This window comes from Mustela lutreola, chromosome 8 (assembly GCF_030435805.1).
Source record: "Mustela lutreola isolate mMusLut2 chromosome 8, mMusLut2.pri, whole genome shotgun sequence".
NCBI lineage: Eukaryota > Metazoa > Chordata > Mammalia > Carnivora > Mustelidae > Mustela > Mustela lutreola.
In genome coordinates, this window is record NC_081297.1 from 77082880 (window position 1) to 77110846 (window position 27967).

At 36.7% G+C, this 27967-nt stretch overlaps 1 protein-coding gene across 8 annotated transcripts in view; it reads right to left on the reverse strand.

Annotated features, from left to right (window-relative positions):
- BICD1 (BICD cargo adaptor 1) overlaps window positions 1-27967 on the reverse strand; it is a 230220-nt gene that overhangs the window by 26520 nt on the left and 175733 nt on the right. For 3 of the 8 annotated variants that reach the window (XM_059185689.1, XM_059185687.1, XM_059185686.1), the window contains exons 5-7: window positions 16397-17491; window positions 12162-12313; window positions 9344-9551 (exon numbers count right to left, since the gene is read on the reverse strand). In XM_059185689.1, coding sequence (XP_059041672.1) covers window positions 9344-9551; window positions 12162-12313; window positions 16397-17491 — 1455 coding nt within the window. Of the gene's footprint in view, window positions 1-8057; window positions 8252-9233; window positions 9552-12161; window positions 12314-16396; window positions 17492-27967 lie in introns of those variants that run through there. The other 5 variants (XM_059185683.1, XM_059185682.1, XM_059185684.1 and 2 more) reach the window with 3 other exon arrangements.

Consider the following 27967-nt stretch of genomic DNA (forward strand, 5'->3'; position numbering starts at 1 on the left):
GATAAACAAGGGAGAATCAAACTGCAACCAAAAACATATGGCCCAGGATTTCATTTCCAAAGAAAAGCTAAATATGTGCCATCTTAACTCTTATTTAAAATTAGATGTTGTGTGTAAAATTTCAGGTTTCTGTGCAGAAATTATATCTAGTAAAGCCACCGGTGAGTAAGAAGGCCTAGAACTATACTGTCCAATAGAGTAGCTACTAGCCACACCTGGCTATTGAGCCCTTGAAATACGGCTAGTTCAAATTGAGATGCATTCTACGTGCAAAATGTATGCTGAATTTCAAAGACTAAGAAGAACAGAACATAAAATATCTCAATATCATTGCATATTGCAATGATAATATTATGGGTACATTGTATTAAGTAAAATATTACTAAAATTAAGTTCATGTGTTTCTTTCTACTTTTTCTCATATGGCTACTAGATTTAAATTACCTATCTGGTTCACATTATCTTTCTATTGAATAGCTCTGGTCTAGAAAGTGAAACATTCTTTTGGTGGCCATTTTATTGTTTGGCAAGAAATATTTCTATTCTACACTTGAAAACGTTCAAGCTTTCATAAAGGGTTCAAGTATCTTCCTTGTCCTCTATAACATCCGGTTAAAAATAAACAGAAAGATGAAACTGATATAAAGAAAGCCAAGAATATTAAGTGAAAATAATAGCATGCAGAACAATGTTTCTGGTTGTGCCAATTTTAATACATATATAATCAGCAGTTGTGATTATCTATGTACACATTTTTATATATTCACCTATACATATAGAGAATGTTCCTGGAAGGACACAAGCAGTAGGCTGGGAGAGGGCTACTTTCTATTTTACAATCTTTATACCCTTTGAACTTTGAACCATCATTATCTATTGAAAATACTTTAAAACTATTTTAAAAACAGATTAAAAAAAAGTAAAAAACGAGGAAAGCCATATTTATATGTAATCTTTTACTGCATATTACATGGATATTTTCTTATAATTGTCTTGATTTTTAGGCACCCATATATAAAAACAACCAACTAAAGAAACTTCAGTAATATATTACATATACACATATACATATGTATATACATATGTATTATATATATAATATATATATATAATATTACACACATACACACAGACATGCACACTGCCTAAACTGAATGATAAGAGAAGTGAATAACTGACTTGGGAAGTTCCCAAATTCAATTCTTATGGAGAATTTATTATATCACCTACATTAAATCACATCTGAAATAACTATTAGAAAATCTACATGTATAGGTGGTAAACCACAGTAAAGCCATATCTTTTGAGATACTGTAGAAAATTTGGGCTAATTACCAATTATCCACCCAACTGAGGGCCTACTATGTGCCAGGTACAGTGCAGGACCTGAAGATTAAAAGATCAAGGAGCAAGGTTCCTGCTCAAAAGCTTACAGATTCATAGGGGAATGTGATTTAAGACACTCCATCTGTAGTTAGGCAAAGAGGAGGAGGTAGGTAATTCTACCTGGTGAATATAAGAGATCAGAAAAGTCTTTATAACTTATGTACACAGTAGTAAAATTGGTGTATATGATACATATAGGTTAAAGACTTTGTAAGAGAAAATAACAGGGGAAGAAATCTTAAAATTCTAAAATATCTTTATATGAAACTAGTTATCTGGATGAAAATAAAAACATTTAGCTAAGTTAGAGAATATCAGGTATTTATCTATACAAAGCAAATCTGGAACTATTGGGAAAAAATGAAATACATTTTTCAGGTTTCTGGGTATTTTTCACTTGGGTATCTGTCATCACAGAGACAGATGGAATCTAATTAAGACCTCTCATCTCATGTCATTTTTAATATTGTACATTCCAACTCAAGATCATCCTATAGTAAACGATTTCCTTGAAAAAAATACTGAATAGAAATATGAAGGTATTGCACATTTCCACTATAAAATGAATCATGAGTACCCCCAGAAAAAGAAAAACACTCCTGCAGCATACATGATACACTAAAATTTGGACATTTGAACCCACTTCTAATTGTATATTACATTGGGGCTAGATAGAAACATGTATATTTCAGCATGTGGTTGGTGATTTTCTGAATTAATATTTTCGATTTAACTTCTGTCAGATACCAAACTAAAGGCAACATGCTCTAGCATCAGAAAATGCCCAAGCCTTCCTCTGCAGAGAAGAACTCTACAGAAGCTATGTTAAGAGAAAATATAGGCCTAAAAGATGGCTATTTCAAGGACTGAATCCTGCAGGGGCAGAAAAAAGCATAGTGATTTGGGGAAGGGGAGCTCACAAAAATGGAGAAGAAGCCTCTAGAGAAAAAAATATACCTTAGCGGGGAAAAAAACCACCACTGAGGCTATCTGTTAGCTCAGGAAGTCAGTTCAAATAGCATTCACTGAGCTCCTTCTACATACAAAATGTGGGAGGATGAAGCAGACAGGCAGTTAGAGGAGGTGGTGTGTACACAGGACACACTGGCTCTCAGGTATGGTTGGACTTCTCTCCATTCAGACACATGTCAACATTCACACTCCTCCCTGTTTTGATTTTGAGTCTCCACCATCTCTCATCTGCACATTTCATGAGTCTTCATACCTATTTCTTTATCGTAGGTGTTAGCCACATCTAATCCATTCTCCACCTTGCTGTCAGGGCAATTTAATATAATGAAAACCTGGACTTATTCTTTAAAGAGTCAACTATGCCCATGAAGTAAAGTCCAACCTATGAACCCGGCTGTCTGTTTCCAGGTCCTGGTCTGTCTTTCCAGTGTCACTTCCCAACACTCCCAAGTCCCCCTTCAATTTCTAGTCCCGAAGCTCCTGGCCTTTGCAAAAGCTGCCCTTTCCCAGAAGGCTCTTCACATTACCCACACCTGCATTCCTACTGTCCGCCATTAAGGTTTAGTCAACTTTCACCACCAGAGCTCTCTCTTCTTTTGGGCGAATGCTCCTAACCACCCCAACTCCTCTTTTATTTTGGGAACATCTATTAACACCACTACTTATTGCAAGCACAGGGATGACATTTCACTTAAATAACATATTATATTAAAAGCCAAAAAAAGTGCCTGACACATAGTGGTAGCTCAATACATTCTGTTAAAATTTGATGAATGAGTGAATGAGCAAATGAGTTAAAGAAAGAAATGTGGGTTTGGTACACGCTTAAGAACATCAACTACAATATAAAAAACAGACAAATGTTGTTTGAATAGTGAAATGTAAAGGCAATTTTCACTCATGAACATGCTTGTGTCTGTTGACTACACATTTAAAAGGGTGATTACATATCTAAGGTTAACACATTTCTGTGAGCTACTTTAAACACTGACAAAATTTAAAATATCATACAAAATTTTCAGATTTCAAAACAATACCATTCTCTCACACTAGTTCAGTAACGGTGTCAGAGAAAGAGAAGGAAAGGGAGTAGTAGGGAGGGGCAGTGGGAATTGAAATGATGGGGGAAAGCAAAACATCTAAAAGGGAAAACTCCTACATGGAAAAAAGAGTGTGAAGAGCAAATTGCTTAGGCTGTAACTTCAAGAAGAGTTCAAACTTGCTTTTTAAGTTTGAGATTTCTTGTTTATCCTGTTGCAATATTGTGATTTAGAAGAAAGATTTGTTTGGTTTTCATTCACATTTCCTGGCTCATAGCCCTCAAAACCCTTGGAATTTCCTAAGTGTTGAGAGTGACAAAGGTGTCCCCAGTTATTTTAATAAAGTGACATTCCACCTAAGAATGGGGGCTGATTGCCAGGAGAATCAAGAAAACAATCCATGTGACTAGAGGGTTGGAACATTTAGTCCTACTACCTAACCTCTGCGAAGGGGAGAGAGGCTGGAGGTTGAATCAATCACCAAAGGCCAGTGATTTAATCAATAATGCCTATGTAATGATACCTCCACAAAACCCCAAAAGGACTGAATTGGTGAATGCCTGGAGATCCGGGGAGAGTGGTGTGCTCTGGGAGAGAACATGGAACTCCAAGTTCCTTCATTATACCTTGCCTTACATATCTCTTCCATCTGGCTATCTCTGAGTTATATCCTTTTATAATAAATTAGTAATCTGGTAGGTAACATGTTTCTCTGATTTCTGTGAGCTGCTCTAGCAAACTGACTGAAGTTGAGGAGGGGATCATGGGAACTCTGATTTACAGTCAGTTGGTTAGAAATACAGGTAACAACATAAACTTGTGACTGGTCTCTCAAGCCGGGGCAAGGGGTGGGGGGGCATTGTCACCGGAACCTCTAATCCATAGCCAGTTGGTCAGAAGTACAGTAATAACTTGGGCTTCCAACTGGTGTCTGAAAAGGGGGAGGGGCAGTCTTGTGGAACTGAGCCCTAACAGGCGAAATCTAATGTTATTTCGCTGTAGACAGTGTCAGAACTCAGTTGAATTGCAGCACACCCTGCTGGTGTCTGAGAATTGCTTGTTGGAGTTGGGAAGCCTCCACACAGACACACATACTCTCAGTGCAGTTGGGTTCGGGAACTTCATTTAACTGTGCAGATCATATAATCAAGTCTTTACTATAGAAATAACTCTCCTGCCTATAAATTACATGGATCCTCTTTCACATATTCTGGTAGGTTGAGTTTAATTATTGATGAATTGGTAAGATTTTATTATTATTATTATATAAGTAATATTCCACAGCTATTTGTATGATAAATACTATGAAACAAAGTGATTTTGTGAAGATGTACCACCTGCTGCTTGACTGCCTCACTGGTGACAGCAGGGTCCTTTTTGACTCAGATTCATCAAGGCTGGGAGCAATATGGGGGAGAACACTGGAGTTTGTATGCTAAGATAAGGACTAAGTCAGCAACAAGAAAGTCAATAAACAGAAATTCTGGAATTTGGCGGGGGGGTGAGGCAGCAGAAACAGCCAGAGTCAAAGGCAAAAGCCAGAATTTTCCTCCACAAGGTTGTATTAATGTTGCAAATCAATTAGTACAAAACAACCTTTTAATTTTGAAAATCAATGCCCCATCCCAGAGTTGATTCTTCAGAAATTGAGAAATTGTGGCTTGAAGAAGATGGGGTTTTCTGCTGACCATCTCATAGAAAAACAATCTATTTGAAAATATCCCTTATAAATGGTAGATAATATTTTATGCTTTGTGCTTAAAATTTTTTTTAAAGATTTTATTTATTTATTTGACAGAGGGAGAGAGATCACAAGTAGGCAGAGAGGCAGGCAGAGAGAGAGAGGGGGGAAGCAGGCTCCCCGCTGAGCAGAGAGCCGATGTGGGCCTTGATCCCAGGACCCCAGCTGGGATCATGACCTGAGCTGAAGGCAGAGGCTAAACCCACTGAGTACCCAGATGCCCCGTGCTTAAATTTTTAAGTGAAATTTAAATCTGTCATAATTCCTCAAGAAAGCATTCAAAAAATTTAACTCTTTGTATTTCTACTGCAATGATTCAATTAATTTAATTACTTCAACGGTTCTCAATAGAAAACCCAATTAGAATAATAATAATCACCTACAAAGATATATTAAAAATACCTTTCAGAAAACTTACCCAAAAACATTCTAATAAATTAACAGGGAATTATCCTTTTAAAAAATGATGAATGGATATTGTTACTAGCTAACAGATTCTATAATTATCAGTAACTTATATTAAATTCATGAATAAAAATCTATTTATTTATTTAAAAATCTGTTGCTTCTCATGGGTTTAAAATATTTCTTACAGAGAACATAGGACTGCATCTATTTGGCATATCCCCTTCTCAGCTTATTGAACACATTTTATACAGTAAAAGCACCATAAATAATATTTAATATGTCTTATCCTCTGGAGTTCAGTCTACAAAAAATAATATACACTGTTTAATAATACAAATATTTTTAGAAGCTACAATTTTTTGATGTAGCTAATTAGTCACTTCCTATAGCAATTGATTTAACCAAAACTTTTTAGAAGCTGTTGCTCAGTTGATTAAAAATTTATTAAGAACAAATCCGGTTGGACCCACAGTATATAACTAAAAACTCCTTAGGCTATAATAACAGCTTTACTTCCTCCCCCTGTCATTATTGTAACTTCAAATAAATGGTTAAAAATGTAAAATTTGTTAGTATACTACATTGTCATTAAAATGATTTTCTGGCCTCGTGATGATTCTGAATGCCATGTTCTTTATATATCTAATCTTATATATAATGATAATTTCTAAGGCCAATGGCTTTTCTAGTTATTCAAAACTAAGAATGTAAGACAACATAATGGTGCTTTCATTCACATATGGTAGGTAGCCTTAAGAGTTGCAAGTTGTGAATGGTGTGCAAGAAGTCTTAGAAAGATTCAGAATGTATGAAAACAGGAAAAATGTTTTGTGAGACTGTTGGTATACGGATATATTCTTTTTGACAGGAATGTCAAAATGGAGCAAAAAACACAGATGTTTGTAATTTTAACCCAATGATGTTGCTCAAGAAAAACTGAACCAATGAGAAGTTGACTGCATGAGGCTATTTCCAGCAGCACTGCATAAAATAACAAATAATGAAAAACTATCCAGCGGTTAACAAGAGAAGAAGTACTGATTAAAGTGAAGACATTTGAAATAAAATTTATGATACAACAACCTTTAAAAATAAAAATAGACTAGGCAGTAAACACAGAAAAGTTTACAATATAATGTTAATGGTTTTGACAATGTAATGACAATGACATAAATACATATTAATGTAAATAAGGATCGAGTGATCATATACAAAATGAAAATAGTTATTATTTATTAATTTGTAATCTTACTGATATGTCACTTTTAAATTAAAATACCATAGGGTTATTTATTGATCACAAGATTTCTTTTCTAAGTTCTAGTAGGTAGTGCTACTAAAGTCAGTTGGAACACTAAAACAACTGGTGGGTTTTATTCAAGTGTCCTGATGAATTATAACTACTTTGGTGATTTATAGATACTCCAAAGTACCTTCGAAGAGGTCTGAAATAAAAGGAAATGAGTTATGAAAGTAAGAACGTCAGCAGCGTTCTTGCTTTTTTTTTCTTTTCTCTCCTTTCTTTTCTTTCTTTCTTTCTTTGTGTACATTTTGGCTGTTATGCTCTCTGAACTCATTATCACTACTTAGTCACTCAAACATTCTTAGAATGTAGAGTATGTGCTGCAAATTTCCACACCACACCTTTTAAGTCCAATCAGTAGACTGATTTACAAATCAGATATGGAAAGTATTAGAGATCCAAAGGCTGAGGTTTCCAAAAAGGAATTAAGGTAAAAATTGAAGTAAATGAGGTAAGGTGATAAAATCAAAGTGAATTAAAAAACAAAATTTGGTGGCAAACTCAAAGGCTATACAGTAGGGTCAAGAAGACAAAACAGGGCAGCGGTCTGGGTATCCATACTCAGTCACATTTTTAACAAGCTCTTCATAGGAAAAATTTTTGAAAAAGAAAAATGCAAAACAGTGAAGCTAAACATAAAATGTGAGCATATTGGTAAGCACAAATCAATAAGGGCTTGGAAACTATAAGAATGTTATACTAAGGTGCAAATGTTCCTGGGGAGCAAAATCTGAAGAGGATTTTACTTCTATTTTCTCTATGGTGATAGAGGAGACATTCTGAGTGACTACAAAAGGAGAAGAGCCCTAAAGGCTTTATAAAGATGGTTCCCTTTACTGAAATCACCTTAAAAATTATCAGAACAAAATGGCAAAATTTGATCAGGATGGAATCCCTATGAGCTACCGAATTGCAAATAGGACCCAGGGCTGTGCTCTGCATTACACCTGATGCTAGGTTCCCTTGACATGTCCCATTCCTTCCAACTCTCATTTTCCATCGTTGGCTGTTAAAAGGAATGCTTGTCTAGCTGAGTAGAGGAGGAAACAGGATGCTAACTGTAAAGGTGTTTTTACGTTAGCTGTAGGAATTCACCCGTCATTAAAGTCGGACTCTGATGGGTGCGCACGAGTGGCTGGGAGGAAGGGGAGAGTTGTCTATTCAGCTAACCATCTGCATCACATGCACCCAAGGAAAAAATGTTTACCTGGTGGAGCCACGGTTAACCTTTTTTCCTTGCTGAGCCGGTGCCCTTGGATGAATTCATTCATGGAAGGGGGGCCCTTCAGAAGAAATGATTCTGTGGAGGTGGGATCAGGGGGAACTCTTAATAAATTCTGTAGGTAGGTAGCCCCTGAAGTCCTGGGACGGCTCTGATCACAAAGGGAAGGTGAAAATTGTCTTGCAGGAGATCCAAGAAAATACATATAGGAAACAAAAAAGTTTTACTTTAATTACCTTTCAAAGCCTCACCAGTGACAACATTATTTATACTGGCATTTAATTTTTTTTAACATGTAAATCAAGATTTTTTGCTAAGTGCTTAGTTTCCATAACAGGATACAACCCTGTTTGGAAACTGTATTGGATACTGGAAAAGAAATTTATTATAGTTAGTCAGTTTGAATCGCAAATAGAAAATATTGATATTCTTTGATTCTTTACTGAAAGTTCCTAAAATAAAAATTTTACCATTAACTGATAATACAGGGTAAGTAATTCAACATTCAGGACTCTGTAAAAAGGTCACAAAATTAAGCCACTAAAAACCTTGCAAATGAGTTCTTGAGCAACATTCACATACCAAATGAAAAGGCACAAAAACCTGGTTTTAAGAAAAAGACTATACATATTCCATTCCATTTTACCTCAGGAGAGACATCTCCTTTTAGTCAGTTGTCAGTTTGGTAATACAGACAAAAATTTCTCTAAGAGAACAGATTCATATTCTTGCCCCATTAAAGAGAAGCTGGTAAATAGCACCATTACCAGAGGTACAGTAACTTTTAAATGTCACGTAAAACATGTAAAATGTAGCTCCATTCTTAATATCCACCTTTTATCTAGCAATTTTTAGGTTGGAGGTAAGGGAGAGGCATAATTACGCATACAAGGAACAGCAAAAATGTTGACAGATACTTGAAAATTATATTATGGTTAATCAAGAGGTGGGGTATGGGAGGACAGAAAGGAATAAATCAACACAATTATCAAAAGGTTTTGATTTGGAAAAACCAACATTAGCAAGGCCCGTTTATACACCCACTCCCAGTTTTTCTCCTCCTTCCCTTCCTCCATCCTCCACAATAAGAGCACATTAATTTTTGCAGTTAACTAAAAATCTGGCCTCTGCACCATACTATGAAGATCGCTGCATGCATACCTTTTCCTCTGAGTGCCACTGCTGACCCGAATGTTGGGTGTCTGTGGGCCCTGACTATGCAGGAGGTAAGTGTCTATGGTGGGCACGGTGACTGATGCCTCCCCACTTACTTTAGGGCTGCCGATCTTGCTCTTTCCAAGTTTGCCTTTGCTGCGTCGGGACTGCTCATGGTCAAATTCTAAGTCCTCCAGCCGCTGGGTCAGGGCGAGTTTTTGCTGGATAGCCATTCGTAACAAAGTGTTTAGAGTCTTCTTCTCATCTTCTGCGGCTGCTAACTGTCTCTGCATCTCATCCAACTGTGTGACATATTCATCACATCTAGAACCCAAACAAATCTCAGTGAAAATCTCAGTGAAATTAAGTGGTGAACTTACGCAGAACAGTAACAAATTTTCCTGGAATTTAGATATGGAATACTGGTCTTCCCTGAGCAGAATGGAGGTAAGCTATGGCAGAGGAAACTAGATACAGTAACTGATGGTTCATCTCTACAATGGAGTACATATAGACACTCTTAGTAGAGGACATCTTAAACCCCAAAGACAGAGTTCCTGTGGAGGCTGCCACGGGCGTCAGAAGAATGAGCAGTAAAGTCTCGGGTAATGTTCACTGCTCCTTAGATGTGTTACAATAGCTTCTTCTATAGCATAACACTGTAATCTTTGGAGGAATGTGACAAGTTTGTTATAGAGCAGGCTTGTAGCGTGCAAAAGAATAATAATGTTTATAAAGAAAATGCTCATTTCCTTCTTTATCTCTATCTATGGGTTTTATTTTGAGTACAGATTGCAGCTGCACTGCTTTCAATATGGCAGATCTGCCTGAATTAGAAACTTGAATATTTTCAAAGCTTTCTCAACCTGTGATAAAGCAATAGATGTCAAAGAAAACCAAGATTTGCATGGAGTTTGATACAGAGATAGCAGGCTGTCAGGAATCTCTTTATTCAGATTTGATACTCATGCTACAGCAGAAAGAAAAGCTCAGCGATCTTTTCCCCCATCCAAAGTAAAATGTAAGTACATAAACATTTGGAAGGAAAAACTAATCACATAATTATTCATAGATTTTTTTTCTGAGTTTACTTCCCCACTAAGAAAAATAACAAATATTCTTCATGCACCAGTTGAGACTTAATGACTTGATGGAGGTATCTAAAATCTGCTATACAAACTTTGAAATTAACACAAGCCTTGCAGCATTTTAAAGAAAAAACAGATTCTAGTGAAAGAAGTTGAGATCCAGGCCGGTGCTTTTTTTTTTTTTTTTTTTAAAGTTAAATCTCAAGAAGCAGTAGAGATACCATAACAAAGATTAAGTCTTAGTAAAATAGAAGGTGGATTTCAGGACCTTGGGTTTATTTTAATTGCTTAGATAAACAATATTTTTAAAAATACTACAGAGAAACGCAATTATGATACATAAAAATACAGTGTGAAAATGCACTATTTGGGAGAAATAATGCTTATATAAGCTAGATTTAGACATAAATGTCCCCTTAGAAAGTTTTGATTTCTTTTTAAAAGAACGTATATATACTACACGTAATGCTGACTGATTTCATTCATCAAAGAGGGGAGCACTGAGTATCATCCCCCTTCTCTATCTTGCCCTCTACAGTGGCCAGAGGTGTATATATATCCTACTCCTTGAACTCTCCCAGGCTCAGACCCAGAAGTCAGTTTCTTCAGGTCCCCTGCATCCCTGTGATCCACAGGCACTCAGCCTTCTCACAGCCATCACTAAGAGAATCAATTACAAAGTATGAGCTTGAAACTTTTCTCTCTATATACAAGGGAGCTGGACAAACTCCAGGGCTCCTATAAAAACCAGGACTTTTTTTTTTACTACATACAAGTTAATTACTGAATCTCCAAATAAAGCCACAATTATGCTTTGTGAATTTTGTACCCTGTTTGTATCTTATAAGATACGTGACTGGTATTGTTTTGGTACTGAACTGTGACAGCAAAAAAAAAAAAAAAAAAGGATGGCAAAATCTTTGAAAAGCTCATAATTTTAATGGGACACCTGGGTGGCTCAGTCTGGTTAAATATGGACTGTTGATTTTGGCTCAGGTCATGATCTCAGGGCCATGATTGAGCCCCAAGTCTAGGCTCTCCCCTGAGCATGGAGCCTTCTTAAGATTCTTCCTTTCCCTCTGCTGTTTCCCTTCACACATGCTCTCTTGCTTTCTCTCTCTCTCTCAAAACAAATAAATATTAAGAAAAGGAAAAAGGAAATTTCAGGATTTCAAAACATTTGAATCAATATTTGAAACCGTCTTATCATGCTTAATCATTTCAAGTTTAAAAGCAAAGTACAGAACCAATGAATTGTGATAATGAAACTGGTGGGGGGAGGGAGTCACTAATATCTGCCTAATTAATTAGCTGGGTAATGTGAACATTTTAGTGATAAATACAATTACATTTTAGAAATTCTAATTTAATTTGGTATACTAAAGTTTCAGTAATTAGCTGATATAATGTATACTGATATTCGCTGTGGAGCTTTCTCACACAATACTAATGATAAGCACTTTTATGTCCTTTACTCACAGAAATAAATTTCAGTGGTAAAAATATAGCACTTAGCTATTTTAGGAAATATGTTCCCCCCCCTTATCGGAGGCTTTTGGGGGAGGGGTCTAAATCTTTTTGGCACATAAGCTCTAGGAAAAATATCTATTGCATTAATTTAAAAATTCTTCTGTGTAAAAAATTGCTTGATCCACTATGCCCAGTAGAGGGCTCTGGAAAACAGGGCAAAACATTTTGTCTCAGATTTCTTCTCGGGGAATGTCAAGTGATTTCTTCACACCTTACCTTCTTGGATGGCACACCAAACAACACTCAAGAGATACATATGAATTTTAAAGTCTTTTCACCACCTATTGCACCTAATCTTGGAAGAAGAAAATATTACCTTGTTGCAAACATTGCTCTCAGGGATGAGAAAGTCGCTGCATCTTCTTTCAAAGCCTTCAGTTCATTCCTAAGCTTCGTCATCGTTTCGGTCACCATTGCTTTCTCATTTTCGTATTTGTTCTTGAGATTAGCTAGTGCCACCTCAGCTGTCTGAAGCAGAAAATTCACAGTGCTTATGGTTTTCATATCAGGAAAACCGATCATACAGACTTATCCTTGCTGGGTCTATTACTTTCTTTCAGAAAGAGAAAGTGAAATTGACTTGGTTATTTTATCTATCTATTATCTATCTATCTATCTATCTATCTATCTACCTATCTATCTATACTTTAACATAGTTAAAGTGCCCTGAAAGCCAGCTGTGAACCAGAGTCAGTATCAGGAGCTAAGGAAATGATAGTAATTCAGTAGATAGTTGATGCAGATGCTTGAAAGTATAATTTTTCAGACAGAAAGGAAATTGAACTGAAACTTTATACAAGAAGGATTTTATTAAGGAGAAGGTAGTGAAGAAGCATAGTCCAATTGAAATATAATAGAATGCAAATATTCTTGTGTCATTTGTGCTCTGTGGGCCTAAAAGACACAGGCCATTGCAATTTATAGCATGGGTATATGACAAACTATAAATCCACATTACATATTTAAGGAAAAGAATTAACAAAGAACCAAGTACTTCCTATCTTTGCCTATAATTTCAAAACAAAAAACTATAGTCTAATTTAATTCTTCACAATCTCCATAAAAGCAGAAATTTCAAAATGTTGAATGAATTAAAATACTTGTTTGAACTTGGAATTTGGGCATTTCTGAATCTTGGAATTAACAGTATTTCTTTTTTCTTTCTTTTTTTTTTTTTTTTAGTCTTAGCATTTACTGCCCCCACACTCCATTCTGGGGACTGTCTGCACTGGTGCCGAGTTGAGAACTAGCTGACACATAGTAAGAAGAAAAATGTGGACTGAATCAATGCATGAAATCAATGTATGTTTAGGGATTACCTGTTTGATGCATAGTACGTCGCAAATATATACATATATGTGTATATATATACACATATATGTATATATATGTATATACACACACACACAACTGGAAGCATACTATTTTTACAAACTGTTAACCACAGCTTTTCAGAGTGTGTAGAAATAGTCAATACTAATGAAAAAGTCCATTACTAATTAAAAAAAAATCTATTACTAATGGGATTTCTTAAGAAGACTATCCTGGTTTTAACATTTCTTTTTGTGCTTGAAATGGACAGCCTCAACTTCCTTATGCAAAGTGCCAACTTCTATAGAGACAAGTGGATTCTTTTTAAAATTAAAACAATGTTGGGATAGGGTAGTTTGTTAATGTTTTGATTCCAGAGTAGTTTCTTATGAGTTTTAATTGAATCTCAGACTCAGATTAAAATGAGAATTTACTCATAAAATATTTTGGTATGTTCTGTAGTACTACAGCTCAGTGGACTCTTCAGAAATATTATGGATTCAGAAGATTATCCAGAATGCAGAAATTGACCTGGGAGAAAAATGGACATTGTTTAGTTTTTTTAAAAAATCTATACACATATTTACTTCAGAAAGGCCATTAACTCTGAAAGTCGTGAAAATGTTGACAGATAAATCATGTAGGAGCCTCATGGTCAGTCATCTAAGGGTTGGAGAGGAGGGAATGACAAAAGAGCAAGATCTGAAATAGAAATACAAACTCATTTCTTCTTCGTAAGAAATGCCCCAAAGTCTCCACTTTGTCTGCAGGGTGTTTATTAGTTTGTTTATGTGTCCACAGACTGTACAAAGCTTTCTCAGAAGTCAGAAATTCAAGTTTCTACAACCTTTGAGTGGATTTGGTGATGTCTGCATCCGCTACATTCTCCATGCTCCCAGAGTTGACTTTCTAAATAAAATACCTTGTTTCCAGCCACAGAGATCTTCACCACCATTCCATGAGTATATCCTTCTATTCTGTGGCTCTCTACCTACGCTTCTTGCTGTCTGGAATGGTTTCTTCCTCTCCTGGAAAGCAGCTCTTTATCCTTGAAGAACAAACTCAGGTATAACTGCCTCCATGAAGTCTTCTGCTAACCCTGTTAGAAAACGTTAATCCCTTCCTCGGCAATGCTTGTATAGCTTCTAATGCACCATGTGTAACATCACACTGTCATAACCTGTATCTTTCCCCACAGCCTCCCTAGTTTGCGAGCCCTCATCTGGAAGGTGAGGACTGTGTATTAGTCCTCACTGAATGTTCAGCCTCCCATAGAGTTTAGTCCACAGATGGTATTTCATAAACATAAACTGCATATTTCAGCAGAAGACAATGTGCATGCAAAAAACCCTGAAGTATATTAAAAGACTCACAGAGAGCAGAATGCCTCTTTTTAAAACAGGAAGAGTCCCCTTTTCCCCTTTATGACTGAATTCTTACCTTAGTCTTAATAGTGAACATTCCACAATGTCTAAATATAATGGATGTCATCTGCAGACATCTGAAGTTATTCATGGCACATAAGTATCATAGCTGTAGGCCCAACATCATTAAAATGCAAACCAAATGCATGGCTAGAAATGTATTTTCATTTTATTTACTGAGACCATAAGAGTTGCAATGCTAATGTAATGCAAATGGTACCACAAACCACTGAGGAAATAAAAATTTAGCCAGGAATGTTTTGTATTCCTGTATCACACTGAATTCCAATGGTTCTGTTTAGACTGCTCAATATGTCCTACCCTGTAAATAGTTACAGGCATGTGTTGAATTCCTACTAAATTACTTGACACTTATTTTTGTATCCCTATTTATTACCTGTCTTGAAATATGTAACCAATGAATACTTGTTCACAAATTAGTCTCCTGTTGCTTATCAGCCATGCTTATCTATACTTCTGCATCAGTAAAGCCTCTTGACATTTATAGACCTAGGTTTCCAGGTTGTTAACATTCAACCTGCAAGAAGTCGAAGATGTTATTTGAATGGCTTGACCAACAAGCCATTACATCTTTGATAAAGCCTTATCTATCATGATATTAGTAATATGGTATTGGTTATTGATGACCACTCTAAGTCACTGGGTCTTTGGACTGTAGCAGTTTATGGCAACAGATTCTTTCACTCTGACCTAAAACTGGAATCAGATCTCTCACAAATCCTTTATTCATCCTAATCTTTTCTATTTCCCTGAAGTGATGGCACAAAAGAAGGTCCTAATTAGCCCTTAGATTTATATAAAGCATATTTATAGTGCAGACAATATTAGTGCTTGGGTGATAGACCTCCCATTTACATCAGTGGGTTTATGGTAACTGAAGATAAAGATGCTAGAATGCTGCATTGTGGATGACATAATAATGGTGTGCTTCCCCCCAAATAAGGGCAAAAGAAGGAGCATTACATCTGAAATCACCCCCCAACACCAGCCCTGATTACGTTTGCAAGAAGGTATTTGATGCTTTGTTGTTTCTCTTTTATCAACACCCTTTATTAGCACCCTTCTCCAATGTACCTTTCAAGGTTTACCTGAGAAACTAAACAGAAATTAAAAGTATTTTCCCACCTATATATCATAGCACTCCCACCCAGGTAAAGTTGAAGGGTGGACAACAAAATTCAGTCGTGAAGGAGATTTAGGGATCAGTTACATAAGGTCCTGTCGTAGCATTCCAACTTATTCCAGAAGGACAAGATCTACCATTAGGAAAATTTTTCTACTGCTTTAGGTCAGATGAATTAACATCCCACTGGAACCCAAGTTTTAGGTATGTGGCCACTGACAAGGCTAGTGGACATTCTATCTCTATCTCTGTCTCTCTCCAGACCTGTTTGCTCTGGCCCCTTGCCAGCATCTCCCTGGTGAGAGCTGCCCTGACAGCCTATTCTGCCATCCCTCCAGCTCCTGTTTCTCCACTCAGTGACTGCTGGACTCCAGCTAAGTACTGCCTGAATTGCCATTCTACATCTGCAACTGGATTCTCCTGGGGTCCTGCTTTAACTGCGTCACCTCTACTGCTCTCTACAGGGCATCCTTACTCCCCCAGATCATCCACTCACTCACTGAAAAATAATTCTCACATTCTGATCTGGCACTGGGACATAGTTTGATTTATTCCGCTGCTGACCAGGAATCTGAACTCTCATCCTGATGCTAATGGACACTCAGAAACCTTAAAGAATTAACTAGTTAAGAAAGTGGTAGCTAGCATGCGTTGTCAGTAGGATGAGATCACCTGTTTGTTGGCCTTCAGCACTGCTCTCAGTGTGGCGATCTGTTCCCGTTTGGTGCTCAAGAGGGACTTGAGCTTGAGGATCTCTTCCATTAAGGCTTCCTTGTCTTTATCGATCATGGGGGCCAGCTCCCGTGCTGCTGCTCTTTGACGAGACAGTTGCAAGGACCGGTCTACAGCCTTCTGCAGATGCTTGATTTGGTCCCGGATTATGGCATTAAGGTTGTAGATATTCATTGGCTCTTTGCGGATGTCACTTGTGTCTAATACTGGAGATGATGGTGGGGCAGTAATAACAGGAGAGATTGTGGGGGTCTTGGTTGGACTTGGTTCTTTGCTGGCCTCTGTGTTTTCTTTTGAAACTGGTTCAGATGAGGTCCTTGTTTCTACTGGGGATGACACACCTCTCCTGGCTAATCGTGGAGATAAAAGTCCCCTGGGATCATCAGGCCCTTTCAGGCTGCCACTACGAGTGACTCTGCTTTGCCTATAGTAGTCCAGCATGACCCTGTTGGGGGTTTCATTATTACACAGACACACATGGTGGTAAAGCTGGGCAAGCTCCTCACTAAACGTCACCAACTCATCCTGGGCTGTATTAAGGGTATTGTGATTTTCATTGGCTATGCTGGTCATCTTTTGCAGTTCCTTCTCCATGTGGGCCATCTTCTCTCCACTCTCCTTGGTGGTCTTCTCAAGACCTGTAACCTGCTCATCATACATTTGGATCTTACTCTCATACTTGGCTTTTTCTTCAGTATAGTTCTCTACAGATTTATTATATTTCTCTTTTAAGGCCTTAATTTCAGCTTTCAAATCAATCACCTCAGTTACTGCCACCCTATATTTGCATTCAAGGATCTCTAAGCCATTGATGTCCACTTCGTAGTCATGGGCCTCCTCCCCCGAGTCCCGGCCCTTCTCCCCGTCCAGCTCAGCCTTGAGTTCTTTGCTGCTCTGCAGGCCTCTCATGGCATTAACGTGTTCTGTGAGCCGGTGCACCCGTTCATGCTGCTCTGTCAGTGCCCCCTTGGTGTGTTCCAGCTGTGTCTGTGACTCCTGGAGATTGGCCAGAAGAATGGCCTTTTCCCGCTCTACCTGCAATGGCAAAACAAAGTCTGTGAATGACTTCAGTGCAGTGCCAATGATGCACTTGATCCCTTCACTGTCAGGCATGTATACATCTCACAGAACTGCAGCACAGCCAATATCCCGAATACTTCAAAGTAAATTGGAGTGGTTTTCTTACTTCAGCAGTTCTGGTAAGTCAATCAGTCTAAAAGTACATCATTTTAAAAGAATTATACTATGCATATTTAGTTATCCAAATTCTCATGCATTATACACATACACTCATGAAACTTGAATGTTATTCAAACAATCTTATTTTTATCTTTTAACACCTTGTAGAAAATATAACATGATGTCAAGAGATAAGTACTTGGCACTGTCTTTATTTTGAGAGCCCTAGGGGATATCTGTTCCTTAGTTCCTGTGGGAGAAGTGACTGTCTCAAGGTGCCTGTGTATCACCCTTTCCTTCTGAGAGCTCAACCCCAAATCAGATTTAACACCTGAGGCTTTAACTTACTAAATAATACTAGGAACCTTAACCATTCCCTTAAAATAAAAGGAAATTTAATCCCCCAAATAGACATGTACTACATTTGATAGCTTTTGATATAAAAGTCAGAGAACACAGAGTTTTAGGATTAAAAGAACAATTTACAAATCATTTCAATTCCTTCAGTTCAAATAGGAATCTTAAAAATTAACAATTTATTTGAATAACATGACAGTTTTGTTATTATATGATAGTATTATTGTATATTGAAAAATATTCTGGTGTTGGGGTGCCTGGGTGGCTCAGTGGGTTAAAGCCTCTGCCTTCGGCTCAGGTCATGATCTCAAGGTCTTGGGATCGAGCCCCACATGGGGCTCTCTGCTCAGTAGGGAGCCTGCTTCCTCCTCTCTCTCTGCCTGCCTCTCTGCCTACTTGTGATCTCTGTCTGTCAAATAAATAAATAAAATCTTAAAAAAAATATTCTGGTGTCAATATAAAATATGGTCTCATTAAATATAAATATATAAGAAATTATAATAGGAGAATTTAAAAAACCATTTTCTGTCCCTCTATATAGGTAATCATTATGAATTAAAATTTTTACATGCTTAAAACATAAATGTGTTTTCAATAAGCAAATATTATTGAGACTTGCTTTAAAGATAATGGATTGATGTTGAATGTTTTTCTATCTAAAGGAATTTATCAATTTGAACTTTTTAATTTTCCTGGATCGTACATTACAACCCCCCAAACGTCTAAATTGCTAGGAGGTAAGTAAAATTATTCTACTAGCATGATAAATAGCAATTCTTAAACTATAATGAATAAAACACTAGCATATTACTTTAGGAGATCTATACCTATCTATAAATTTGTAATTCAGTATAGTAGTAGTTTTTTTAATAGCTTGAGATATCACCAAACTTCATTTTTAAAAAAAAATTTTAAAGACGTATTTATCTATTTTAGAGAGAAAGAGAGAGAGAGAGCCTGGTGGGAGGAATCAGGGGGAGGGAGTTGGGGAGAGAGAGTCTTAAGCAGACTCTGTGCTGAGTGCAGAGCCCTATACAGGGTCAATATCATGACCCTGAGATCACAAAACCAAGAGTCTGCACTTACCTGGTGCCCCAGTAAGTAGTATTTTTATGATCCTTTGTGGTATAATATCTTTCATATTATTATCATATGTAGACAGTCCTCACTTAAGGTTCTAGTATGCATGAATTTCAGTGACCATGGTTAGTTAAAACACAGGTCCCCCAATACACAGTACATTAACTGTGAGCCCTGTGTAAGTATAAACTTTGCTGCTTCCATTTACAAAGTTTACAAAATTATGAAATTATCCATCATATCACTTCTTTCAAAGTATTTCAGTGATTGGTCACGGTGTATCTGTTATTCAGTTCATTCACAGAGAGCAAAGTGTAGCTGTGTTCTCTTGTCTTCTTGTCTCCCGGTGGTAAACCCACCTGAGGTTTTACCAAAATCGGTAGTCCAAAAAAGGGAAATGAGAAAGAGAAGGAAGGAAGGAAGGAAGGAGAGAGAGAGAGAGAAAGAAAAGAAAAAGAAAGAGAAGGAGAGAGAAAGAAAGAAAAGAAAAGAAAAAAGAAAAAGGGAGGGAGGAAAGGAAGGCGAGGAAAAAGGAAAGGAAGGAAAGAAAGAACGAGCAGCAGAGAAACAAAGTGATGACAACACTGGAAATGAAATCCGAGTCAGATATAAATGGAGTTACGGAAGAAATCGTTGAATGTGACAGTGTTGACACTGATGTCATTTGAAAGAATTTGGATATGTAGTCAAAGCAGTTGGTGATGGAGAGTGCATCAACAAGAGTAAAAAAAGTAGTTGTTACAAAAAGGATAAAAATGTCCTAGAGGAAGTGACAAGGGCACACTCAATGTACTCTCAGAGATATTTTCAGACATTGAAAGTGCAACGGATAGGAGATTGAAAGTTGATCCAAACAGAAGTATGACAATTTACCAAAGCATAGAAAAGATTTCTCCTATCATAAAACATATGATGAGAAGAAGGTAAGACTGAACTGTAGTTGGTAAGTTTGTTGGGGGGTATAGGCACAATTTAAATTTTTGTTTCAAAAGCTTGGATATCTTTGGTATTCTATAAAATGTCAAGTTAATTTCCCTAGTTTTTTTGGGGGGGAGTAAGTTTTTATTTTAAAGGTAAGTTTTTTAAACAAGAAAAACTTTATGTTTCTATTTTCTGGATTACAGTGTACTGAGTCATTGTATTATTTTTTCATTTTTTTATATATTTATAACAAACTGTAAGAGAGTTTTTGATTAGCATTTTAAAGATCATAAAACAGAGGACACCTGACTGGCTCAATTGGTAAAAGCATGAGACTCCTCATCTCGGGGTTATGAGTTCAAGCATTGGGCACTGAGCTTACTTTAAAAAAAAAAGAAAGGGTCACGAAACAATTTAATTTTCTCCATTTCTCTATTAATTATGAGTTTGTTTTGCATCGTTTCAGCTTGCACAATCATTTATGGCCTAGCAATTTCATGCAAAGCAAGGTCTGCCTGTGTGGTAGGTCATGAAATTAGAATGAAAAATACAGTTTTATTATTTTAAATTATTATCAGAGGCTTCTAAGTTGTAGCTTTGATTTTATGACACAGTACTTGCCCAGATCTGGAACACAATCCACAGGTTACATATTATGGCTACAGAAACCAAAATATTCCAAAAAAATAGTATAACAGATTAAAAAAGAAAGTCTACTGGGGCTGTAGCATCTGAGAACTCAGCTCTAATTTTGGCACCAACATTTACCTAGCTACGTGGCTCTGGGCAAGCTACAGTTTAAGCAATTAAAAAAGGATGATTGAGTAAGACAGTGAATATAATGTTCAAGCTATTATAATGTTAACCATTGTTAACATTTGGGTAGCTGGTCATTGCCAGGACCAAAATATTTCTTTATGCCAAACACATTTGTTTCACAGATTTGTATCTGTAGTTGCAAAAGCAACTCTTTCCTTTCAGAGTCAAGATATATTCTAATACAAATCCCCTTAGTTGGGTTTCACTAGGTGTAACAAATTATATTCCATAGCTGAAGATCTGATTTATCCAGACTATTGGGCAATACCTTTAAGTGAAAAACCCAGGTAATTAGGTAATGTGGTACTTGATGAAGAGCCAAGTTATTTGCAATTTTGATAGAAAATAAAAAATAAATCCTAAATATTCTGTTATTGATATTGCATATAATCTCAGTGAAAATAGATTATTTTAGGAGTTTTCTTTTTCTCTTGAAAATTAAGTGAATTTGCTCTGAAAAGCCTAAACATCATTTGATCAGTATACATGATTACAAAAGACAAAGCTGTTTTCTTTTTTTTTTTTTATGATTTTATTTATTTACTTGAAAGAGAGAGAGAGAGAAAGAGCACTCATGAGCAGGGGGGGGGGAGGCAGGGGGAATCAGACTCCCTGCTGAGCAGGGTCCCCCCCCACCCCTCCACCCCCATGCAGGATTCAGTCCTAGGACCCTGAGACCATACCCTGAGCAGAAGGCAGACACTTAACGCCTCGACAAAGGTATTCTCAAAAAGCCTTTTATTTTTTTTATTTTTATTTTTTTAGATTTTGTTTATTTATTTGACAGACAGAGATCACAAGTAGGCAGAGAGGCAGGCAGAGAGAGAGGAGGAAGCAGGCTCCCTACTGAGGAGATAGCCTGATGTGAGGCTCTATCCCAGGACCTTGGGATCATGACCTGAGCCAAAGGCAGAGGCTTTAACCTACTGAGCCACCCAGGCGCCCCTCAAAAATCCTTTTAATAGGGGTGCCTGGGTGGGTCAGTTAAGTATCTGACCCTTGATCTAGGGGTCATGAGTTTAAGCCCAGCAGCAGGCTCCACACTGGTTTTGGAGCCTACTTAAAAAAAAAAAAAAAGCTTTTAATAAAATAAAAATTGGACTAGAACAAAATGTACGGAAGTGTTTCAACCTCATTTTTAGAGGGAAAAATGTTATAACGAAAGAGGTAATGCCATTAGGAGAGCTCCAATCTGTGCTCTGCCAATTCTGATTTTAAAATAACATTTTTTAAGACTAAAAGACAAATCAATCAGGCTCCTTAGGTTAGCCTCTCTAGAAAACATCAGATAGAATATTGTCTCTTTCATGTATGGCTCTTCCACACACTCAGTGCATTTCTGGTGGAATCCCTTGAACAGAGAGTGATATCCAAATTTACACACACACATTTTTCCAGATAGTTATGACTGGTCTGCTTTCCCTCCAAAGATGACTAAATGGTGGGTAATTTTATACAACTCCAGCTTGATTATTATTTTCACTCAGCTATTGAAGTTTGGAGTACCTTAAATTGTATTTGGATTTCAGAAGCAATCCATAAACTATTTAAGATATCTTGCATTTTGAATTAATAAAAGCAAAGGACTTCAAATATTAAAATTTCTATTCATTTTAAGTGTACTATTTTATTCTCCATTTATGAAGAACTTATCCAAGAGACACTTGCTGGTTTAATTATCATGTTCTATAGTGACTAAGAATGGTTGCTTTATTTCTCTTTCTACAATCTTCATCTTCTACCTGGAACTGAGGATTTTAATTTTTTTACAGTAGGACTGGTTGCTTTGCCAGAGAACTTAAATGCAGAATTTGTGAACTCTGTAATCCAGTGTAAATATACAGTATATGCTTATTATTATTGTTGTTATTATGTCCAATTGAAATATTTTTTACAAGTAATCTTTGCTCCCAATGTGGGGCTCAAACCCATGACCCTTAGGTCAAGAGTCATATGCTCTACTTACTGAGCCTGCCAGGTATCCCTCCCACAGAAATTTTTTTAATTTCACTGAGGGTTTATCTTTTTTTTTTAATAAATGTATTTTATTTTATTTTATTTTATTTATCTATTTGACAGAGAGAGATCACAAGTAGGCAGAGAGGCAGGCAGAGAGAGAGGAGGAAGCTCCCTGCTGAGCAGAGAGCTTGATGCAGGACTTGATCCCAGGACTCTGAGATCATGACCTGAGCCAAAGGCAGAGGCTTAACCCACTGAGCCACCCAGGCATCCTGAGGGTTCATCTTTTAAATAAGCACAATTACATGTATTGAATACTGATAGATTCTTTTGTGGAAGAACAAAAGAAAAGATAATCAGAATTTGACATTCATATTAAGACTTTTACAGGAAAAGAAGCCAAAAAGCTGTTTCATAGGCTATTAATTTTCATCGCCTTTATCCTGGTCAACGGACTCTCAATTTGACATTTGAATGCTTGGGTGTGATTCTTGTAATGGTATACATAGTATCGACATGCACAAATAGAACTTATAAATAAATAGCTTGTTCTCCTCTGCTTGAAGTGAAGCAATTCTGCCAATGCCTGTCTGGGTCCTGAAAGGAAAGAACTGTGAAAAAGATCAACCTAGTGCAAAGTTGATCTGGTGACACTGAGTTACCATATGACCTAGCAATCCCATTCTTAGGCATAAACCAAAGAGAATCAGAATATATATGCACACAAAAAGTAGTATATAAATGTTCATGCCATTATTCGGAAGAGTCAAAAAGTGGAAACAATTCAAATGTTCATCACTGATAAATGGAAATTTAGAATGTGGTCTATCCAAACATGGAATATTACTTGACAATAAAAAGAATGAAGTACTAATATATGTTGTAACATGAATGAACCACAAACATGTTATGCTAAGTGGAAAAAGCCAGTCATGAAAGGCTATCTGTTGTATGATTCCATTTACATCCAATGTCCAGACCAGAGAAATCTATCAAGACATAAAGTAGATTAGTGGTTGCTCAGGGGTGGAGTGGCTAATGGGTACACAGTTTATTTTTGTTGTGATGAAAATGTTCTAAAATTGACTGTGGTGATGGTTGCACAGATCTGTAAGTAAACTAAAAACCACTGAGTGGCGCCTGGGTGGCTCAGTTGGTTAAGCGTCTGCCTTAGGTTCATGATCTCAGGGTCCTGGCATGGAGCCCTGGATTGGGGTCCTTGCTCAGCTGGAAGACTGCTTCTCCCTCTACTCTCCACTCATGCTCTCTGTCACTATTTCTGTCTGTCTTTCTCAAATAAATAAATAAAATCTTTAAAATAAACAAACAAACAAATATCATTGACACACTTTAACTGGGTGGATATAAATTATATCTCTAAAAAGTTGTTCTTAAAAAAGATCACAAAGACTCTTCCCTTGCTGTTGTGACAAGAGATGCTCTTCTTATGTTTTCTGATATGTGGTAGAAAAAGTTCTTCTGAGAAATACATTTACCAATAAAGCTTACATTAAAGGTAACCTTTATAAAATCTGTAATAGTTTAATGGGTTGTCAACTCTGCCCTAGAAAATTTTATTTGTCACTTTAAGTTTTAAAAGACACAAACTGCCTAAATTTCTTTTAATTAATTTCACCCCATAAATATTCTGTCTTTGTTAAGCACAGAGAATATTAAACTTGTTTGACTTGCTCTCTGTAGCAAATTTACTTACTAAGTTCTTGACTTTGAGCAAATGATAATAACATATCTGTGCCTCAATTTGCCTCTCTGTAAAATGGGGATAATAATACTCTCTACCTCAAACAGTTGTTATAACACCAACCAATTAAGCAAATATATATAAATTGCTTTGAACTCTTAGTGGACATAACAGCAAACTGACCACTTACCATCATTATAGGAAAAATCAAAATAGTCTTCAATAGAGTAGACCTAAATATATAATATGAATCTTTATTTCTTTCACATCCGTGAGGATACAATAGAACATCAGTTTCAGTTTCATAGAAACATTGCTGTTTTGTCACATTAGATGTGAAATTATATAGCTGGTATGATATTGAAAAAAAAAAAATCTGAAGAGTTTTCTCCCTAGTTTGACTCTCTGCAATGTGAGGTTAAACAGAGACTATCAAAGGCAGAAATTTTAGTACAAGCAGAGAGACTCCTTTAAATAGATTAAGTAATTTAGCTTCCCCAGACAGGATCTACTTATTTTCATTCTAATAAAACTAATTAAGGTACTTGGCTGTCACTGGAAAATATCAATTACAGCTGTCCCTTGAACAATGCAGTACTATAGATTGTAAGCCTTACCAATAACATAAATAGTCTACTAATACATATTTTGAATGTTACGTGTATTATATACTTTTTTTTTTTTTTACAATAAAGTAAGCTAGAGAAAAAAGTTAAGGATCGTAAGAGACACCTTTACAGTACTATATTGTATTTACGCAAAAAGAACTACATGTCAGTGGACTGATGCAGTTCAAATCCGTGTTGTTCAAGGGTCAGCTGTATAGTCTATTCGAAATAACTGAGTCTTGAGGGCAATACAACTCTGGGAATTACTCTAAATTACAGTTGTCCTAGATTTTCGTATTAGTTATCACCACTTCCCAGCAGATGGCAGTATGATCTCTTCGACTTGGGTATGCTGTTTTCAAAAGGTTTCTGTAATTTTAAGAACAACAATTTAAAAGCTGCATATTCCCTGGTACAGTGTGTTAGATCCCTCCCTGTGCCCCCATATATCTCCACAAACTGTCAACAATAACGAAGCACTGGTGTTCGATTTCAAGGTACTTTGGAACCCAGCCAAAAGAAATCCTAAAAAACAAGGAACTATGAAAACACAAGCTGTGATATCCAAAGTATGCTGATATTAGAAACTGAGATACACAAGCCAGCGAACTGCAGCACAGTACGGCAATTGCCATGCCCCAGACAGCCGTAACTTCTAAATCTCCAGTGGCTTTAAATAAAAGTCTACTCTTAACTCACAGCTCTAGACTTCTCCAGCAGCAAAATTGCACCTGACTGATGAGAGACCTTTTCTGGTCCTCATTTTCTGCTCTTAGCGTGAATAACCACATGTTGCACTACAGAAACGTTTATACTTTTTGATCATTCACTGCTGCACCCCATCGCATTAGGGATGTCATAAATATATCACACGTGTTGCATATTACCTTTCTACATTCTGAACATTTAATTTCAAAATACACCTGGCCCCAAGCATTTCAGAGAGCCGCACCTAAAGTGCGCTTTATTGCTTGCTCCTTGGACCATCCAGGAGAGTGGCACTGATACACAGTATATACTGCAAGGTGTATTAGTACTGTTGAATATCAGAACTTTCATACTCTTTATTAACTTTATTATAACTTTATTAACTTTATTAAATGTCATGCTCTAACATTAACATGGTGAAACATTAAGATCAAACACAAATGCAATCACTTCTAGGCAGTATATCCTGGCATGTTCTTTATAATTTACTTATTTACATAAATTAAACTTAGGGGATGCATAGCTAAGGAAAATCTGTCCGATTATATAGACAAATTATGCATGAAAAGATGTATTCTGCTATATTTGTACTCAATGAAATATATTCTTAGAAAAAGTTGATATGCTTTTTTAAAAATGTTGCTTACCAAAAGATGGCTACTTTGTCTAAAACAAAATTACACGTTAGTGTTGTAGGTTGTGAGGCTGGAAGCTGCAAAACCCTTCCTGTGTTGAGCCTGGTTTCTAAAATTAAACGTGGAGCAAATTTTGGAACATGAAGCCCTCCCTGTGCCCCTCTATATCTTGACAAACTGTCAACATGAATTAAGCACTGGTACAGTTTTCTGCTGTATTGAGGGAAGGCTTACCAGTCATGTTTTTCTCTCCCTCTTTGCTAAATGAACATCAGTTTTCAGAAAGAATTACCCCTCAGACACTATTACCTTTCTGTATTCCTACCAGTGACCACATATGTTAGTCCTTCTGAGATGACTCTCCTCGAGCAAAACTTTCCAGAAGTAAGTTAATATTAATAGAAGCTAAATGAATCAAGAGCTTAATAAATGAAAGGCACTGTGGAGTTGAAAATAGTAATAATAGCTCACCATCACTGAGCATTTACTGTGTGTCTGGCCCTGTTCTAAGCACTCTACACACATTAACTCATAAATCAAGCCATTCTAACCAGGAAGGTATTCTGTAGCCCCCATTTGATGGTAGAGTAACATGCTGTCCCTCTAAAGGGTTCCCAACTAGTGGTTGGCCCTTGGAGCATCTGAAATGTTTGGGGCACTCTGGGTCATCAAGTTGACTAAAGAGATGTACCTAGCACTAAATGGGTTGGGTCCAAAGTGCTAGACCCCTTGCAGCTCACTAGTCTCAGACAATGAGGAATCTTCCCCCCTCCCAAATGCAAATGACATTCCAGCCAAGAACCACTCTCTTGCTGAGAACTCATCTTCAGCATTCTTCTTGTTAAATGACTCATCTCTTCCAGAATTTTGTATTATTTCAGATTAGATTTAGGATTAAATGCGAAGAAAACAGCTCTGAGTTTTCAGCCAATAGCTGACCTTGCTGAAAACTGTTGAGCTGTTTTGTGCATAAAAGCCCCTCTTCCTATTATTTTCTACACTGCCACCATAAAAAGAAGAAACAAAAAGTCTTGGTACACTAACTTTGTTTACTAAAGCTATCAACGTGATAGTTTAAGAAAAACTTTAAATTTATTCTATTTAGTTGGGGGGTATGAATTCTTACAAATTATGCAAAAATTTAAAATATGTTTGCTATCAATCTAGTTGTATTAGTGTAAACTGAGCAAAAAGACATAGAGAAATATTACCCAACAGAACTGAACTTCGCAGTCAGGTAAAAGTCTATATGAAATTCATTTTTTTCCCATGGCCATGCCCTCTTGATTTCTTGATTTAAACACTGTGAAAATGAATTCTTTGCTAGTAGAAGTGTATGATATGTTAATTCTCGATGTGCTGTTAATAATAAACCTATTAACATCACTGGTTCTCTAGTTTCTTACTTCTACTATTTTCACTTTTTAGTCATCATTTCTGTAAAGGCAGGAAAGTATAAGCCCCATTGGCTATAGAAATAAATGCCTGCCAGAATCTCCAACAGCCTCTAATTATCACCCAAATGCAAAGAACCTGGGGGAGA